The 5,490-nt window shown below is 34.1% G+C and overlaps 1 protein-coding gene across 1 annotated transcript; it reads left to right on the top strand.

Annotated features, from left to right (window-relative positions):
• The first annotated feature begins 2,188 nt into the window (after positions 1–2,188).
• LOC108982432 (receptor-like protein 7) lies at positions 2,189–5,238 on the top strand. The gene has a single exon (XM_018953805.2). It carries the CDS (start codon positions 2,252–2,254, stop codon positions 4,958–4,960), a length of 2,709 nt encoding a protein of 902 aa, XP_018809350.1. The 5' UTR covers positions 2,189–2,251; the 3' UTR covers positions 4,961–5,238.
• The last annotated feature ends 252 nt before the right edge of the window (positions 5,239–5,490 follow it).

The raw sequence follows: 5,490 nt of genomic DNA, 5'->3' as shown, positions 1-5,490 counted from the left end.
TCCTTATCAACATATATCTAAGCGAAGTGTGACCACGATAAGAGAATGTTAGGTACATATCATCCATTAATATATCTTGTATGCTAGCTTAGCACGAGAAGACGACTTGACTAATTTAAAGTTAAACATATATATGGTCCCTAGCCAACTCTTCCAAGACTAATGTTGTTATTTAGAGACAAATGATGATTGGCCAAAATATTACGTGGTTCATGCGACGCCGACCATTACTTTCACAAGCCTTCAATGCAACAGAGACGACTTGACATGGGAAAGTGAGGTTTTTTAACTCCTTTTCAACATATATCTAAGCGAAGTGTGACCATGATAGGATAATGTTAGGTACATGTCATCCATTAATATATCTTGTATGCTAGCTTAGCACGAGAGGACGACTTGACTAATTTAAAGTTAAACATATATATGGTCCCTAGCCAACTCTTCCAAGACTAATGTTGTTATTTAGAGACAAATGATGATTGGCCAAAATATTACGTGGTTCATGCGACGCCGACCATTACTTTCACAAGCCTTCAATGCAACAGAGACGACTTGACATGGGAAAGTGAGGTTTTTTAACTCCTTATCAACATATATCTAAGCGAAGTGTGACCACGATAGGAGAATGTTAGGTACATATCATCCATTAATATATCTTGTATGCTAGCTTAGCACGAGACGACGACTTGACTAATTTAAAGTTAAACATATATATGGTCCCCTACCAACTCATCCAAGACTAATGTTATTGTTTAGAGACAAATGATGATTGGCCAAAACATTAAGTGGTTCATGCAACGCCTATCATTACTTTCACAAGCTTTCAACGTAATGGAGATGACTTGACATGGGAAAGTAAGGTTTTTTAACACTTTATGAACATATATCCAAGCAAAGTGTGACCACGATAGGATAAATATTTTTTTTTTTAATTTCAACTTTAGAAAAATATTGTGAAAATATGTTTAATTAAAAAATAAATTTAACTAAATATAATTTTAAAAATATATATGTTCAACTTAAGAAACTGTGAAAAAAATCATTTTAACAAGAAGAATTTTTAAAAAAATTATCTTTAATTTTGTTTAAAAACCGGTTTAACTAAAATATTATAAAAACCTCTTTACCTAAACAAGGCCTAAAAATTTATTTTCACAAAAACTTATTTAAAAAATCTAGGTCGAACTTTAACAGAATTTAAATTAAGAATTAAAGCAAATATGTTTAATTCATTTAACTAAAAAAATTGTTTAATAAGAAAATCCTATAAATCAATTTAAATGAAAATTAAGAAGACAATTTTTTTTTTATTATTTTAACTAAAGCCTAAGAAAACACTTCCAAAATATTAAATAAATTCTAAAGTTAAAAACAATTCTCCCTCTCGCAGGATTGTTTTATTCTAGTTTTTAAAAATTTGGATTTATTTTATATTTTTCAATATTTTAACTTAAAAAATAGAATTTTTTGAAAATACATTAACTTGAAAATTATATAAAAAATCATTTTAACTCAAAACTTCTCCACCGTGCAGTTTTTTCTTTTTCTTTATTTTAGAATTTATTTAATATTTATAAAGTATTTTTAGGCTTTACTTAAGTAGTTTTTGTATTTTAAATTTTTAGTGAAACTGTTTTTTCAGAATTTTCTTATTTACACAGATTTTTTTGGTTAAATTAATTAAACTGATTTTCTAAACGTTTTTTTTAAACAACCCATTTTTATAAGAAATTTTAGTTAAAACGACTTTTCACATCTTTTTTAAATAACGATATTTTTAAAATTTTTTTAGTTAAACCAGTTTTCTTTTTAAAAAATCATCTAAACATTTTTTTTAGTTTTTTAATTAAAATGATTTTTTTCAAATTGTACAGATTTTTTAAAAAAATATTTTTATTTAAATCTATTTTTTTAACTTAAACATATTTTTAATAATATTTTTTAATTAAAATAACTTTTTAAATTGAAATGAAAAAAAAAATTAATAGGATCGACTTGATTTGAACAAGATAGGATGACAGATTCCGGGAGGTGTTACAAACATATCATCCATTTATATATATTGTAAGCTAGCTTAGCATGCACCCGAGATGACGACTTGACTAATTTAAACATATGGTCCCCTGCTAACTCATCCAAGACTAATTTAAATACATCACATACTCGTTGAGTACATGAAATCATCTGAAATTCATTTCCTCCATTTGTTTTCTAATCTCTTGATCTCTCCCCAGCTCCAATATTTTAGACAATGGGTTTGTCCTTTCCTCTCATCATCTTGATCGTGCGCTTTCTTGTTTCATTGATGATGTTTTATCTTATACTTTCTACCTCTTCTTCTGGTGTGGAACCGTTGTGCCATGATGATGAGAGATTTTCCTTGTTGCAATTCAAGGAAAGCTTCATCATCAATCAGTTTGCATCTAATGATCCTTTTGCTTATCCGAAGGTTTCATCGTGGAAGCCTAATCAAATCAGTGACTGCTGCAAGTGGGACGGTGTAGAGTGCAATAAGGACACTGGTCATGTCATAGGCCTCAATCTCAATAGCAGCTGTCTTAAAGGTTTTCTCAACTCCAACAGCAGCCTCTTCCGCCTTGCTCTCCTCGAGAGCCTAAATCTAGCCGACAATCACTTTAAATCTTCTCCAATCCCAACTAGTTTTAGGCAGCTTTCAAGGCTAACAAATCTCAACCTCTCTGCCTCTAACTTTTCTGGCCAAATCCCTTCAGAAATCTTTGAGCTCTCCAAGTTAGTTTCCCTAGATCTCTCATATAATCATCCGTTGTTGAAGCTCCAAAAATCTGGCCTAACAGTTATAGCTCAAAACCTCACAAACTTGGAAGTACTATCTCTTACACAGGTTGACATATCATCCAACGTTCCCAATATCTTGGCAAACTTATCTTCTTTAACTGTTCTATCCCTAAGCAAGTGTGACTTGCATGGTGAGTTTCCCATGGGAATTTTCCATCTTCCTAAGCTTCAACGTCTTAATATACAGTATAATGAAAACCTCACGGGACTTGTCCCAGAATTTCACAGAACCAGCCCCCTTGTATCATTGAGACTTGGATTCACAAACTTCTATGGTGAGTTACCAGATTCGATTGGTCACCTCAAGTCCTTGATTAGGTTTGATGCCTTTTTTAGCAATTTCTCAGGAGAAATACCATCTTCACTAGGTAACCTTACCAATCTAATTGTTTTACAACTTCAATCAAATAGCTTCCACGGTTCAGTTCCACAGTCAATATCAAGGCTTGTAAATCTTGAAATTTTGTGTCTCCATTATAACTATTTGAGTGGCAGGGTGGAGTTTGAGTTGTTTCTGAGACTCAAATACCTCTCCGTTCTCGATCTATCTGATAATAACAATATTTCATTGCTTACAAAGCCTAGTACCAACTCAACTGTTGCAAAATTTAGGAGTTTAGGTCTTGGTTATTGTGACTTGGATGAGTTCCCAGATTTTCTGAGGAACCAAGATCAGTTGGAGCTGTTACATCTTAGTGGAAACGAAATTCATGGCCAAGTTCCAAAATGGATGGGGAACGTAAGTATAGAAACTCTCTTGGGTTTAGCTCTGGAAGACAATTTTCTCACCAGTTTCAACCAACTTCCGGTTGTACTCCCCTACGTTAATCTAAAGGAACTGCGGCTTGATTATAACATGATTCAAGGGTCAGTGCCAATCCCACCTCCTTCCATTGCTTTCTATACGGTCTCAAACAACAGACTGACCGGAGAAATTCCACATTTGATTTGCAATCTAAGCTCAATTACTGAGCTCGATTTGTCAAGCAACAACTTGGGTGGCCTTCTTCCTCAATGTTTAGGCAACTTGAGTGATTCTCTCACAATTATGGATCTACACAACAATAGCTTTCATGGAACCATTCCTCAGACCTTTGGTGAGGGAAAACATTTGAGAATGATTAATTTTAGCCAAAATCAATTACAGGGACATCTACCGAGATCATTGGCCAATTGTTCCATGCTTGAAGCTATTAATCTTGGTAACAATCAGATACATGATATTTTTCCTTCCTGGTTGGGCATTCTTCCAGAGTTGAGGATTCTCATTTTGAGATCTAATGAACTCTATGGTACAATAGGAAGTTCTGATGGCAATTTCAATTTCCCAAAATTGCACATCATTGACCTCTCAAATAATGATCTTACTGGCAAGTTGCCCTCTGAACAATTCCGAAATTGGAAAGCCATGCAAATTGTCGAGGACGAGCAATTAAAGTACATGGAGGAACCAAAAGCTCTACAGATGTCTCGAGGTTATTATGTTGTAGATATCTACACTTTATCAATGACAATGACGAACAAAGGCATGGAGATGGTATATGGAAAAGTCTCAAATTTGTTCATAGCTATTGATCTCTCGAGAAACAGATTTGAAGGAGAAATTCCAGAAGTGGTGGGGCATCTAAAAGAACTTAATTTGCTCAACCTTTCCCACAACTTTCTCACAGGTCCTATTCCATTTACATTGGCAAACTTGATAAGGCTAGAGTCATTGGATCTATCTCAAAACAAGCTGTCTGGTGTGATCCCTCCGCAATTAATAGAACTCACTTTCCTTTCACACTTTAATGTCTCCCATAATCGTTTGACAGGACCTATACCACAAGGGAAACAATTCAACACATTCAATATCAGTTCGTTTAGTGAGAACCCTGAATTATGCGGAAATCTTTTGTCAAAGAAATGTGGGAATCCTGAGGACTCACTGCCTCCATCTTCAAGCCACAACTCAACAAACAAAAACTCAGAGTTCCCATTTGATTTTGGTTGGAAAGTAGTCGTGTTGGGATACGGATGTGGATTCGTGTTTGGAGCTGTGTCTGGGCAAATCGTGATCACAAAGAAGTATGGTTGGTTTATGAAGACGTTTGCAATTGGACAGCCACGAAGAAGGGTGCATTGGAGGGGCCGCAGAAATTAAGTATAATCCTACATGCATGTTTCCATAATAAATAAATAATTACATGTACAATGTCTGTAGTATGTACTATTATTGTAGCTTTACTTTACTTTTTCTGTTTTTTTCCCTCTTTTAGATGCTATAGGAGAGAATCTGTTGTATTTGCACCCATGTTCTCAATAAAACAAGTGTTGTAAAAGAAAATTAACCAAGGAGATTTATGGCAGTGAAAGCAGAGCTGCCCTGCTCTGGTGTATTTCCGTTCCAATTTATAGTAATCGTTACACTTGAGTTTTGTATATGATGATTAGAGAGAGGTGATGTGTACAGATATACCTAAGATAAGATAAAGAGTAGTAGTCTGTTAATCTGAGAATTGAACTTCATCTTCATCTTCATCTTGAGCTACTACTTCTACTATACTCTGTTGGTCCTTGTTTGAACGACCTCCTCCATTCACAAATATTTGGACAAAGACTCATATGCGCTCATATCCATACAAAAAAAAAAAAAAGACCCTAAAAAAGCTATAGCAACAAGTTATGAAATTC

The sequence above is a fragment of the Juglans regia genome, chromosome 7 (genome assembly GCF_001411555.2).
Source record: "Juglans regia cultivar Chandler chromosome 7, Walnut 2.0, whole genome shotgun sequence".
Classification (NCBI taxonomy): Eukaryota; Viridiplantae; Streptophyta; class Magnoliopsida; order Fagales; family Juglandaceae; genus Juglans; species Juglans regia.
The sequence above is the reverse complement of the archived record's forward strand: the minus strand, read 5'-3'. Positions and strand labels throughout refer to the sequence as shown.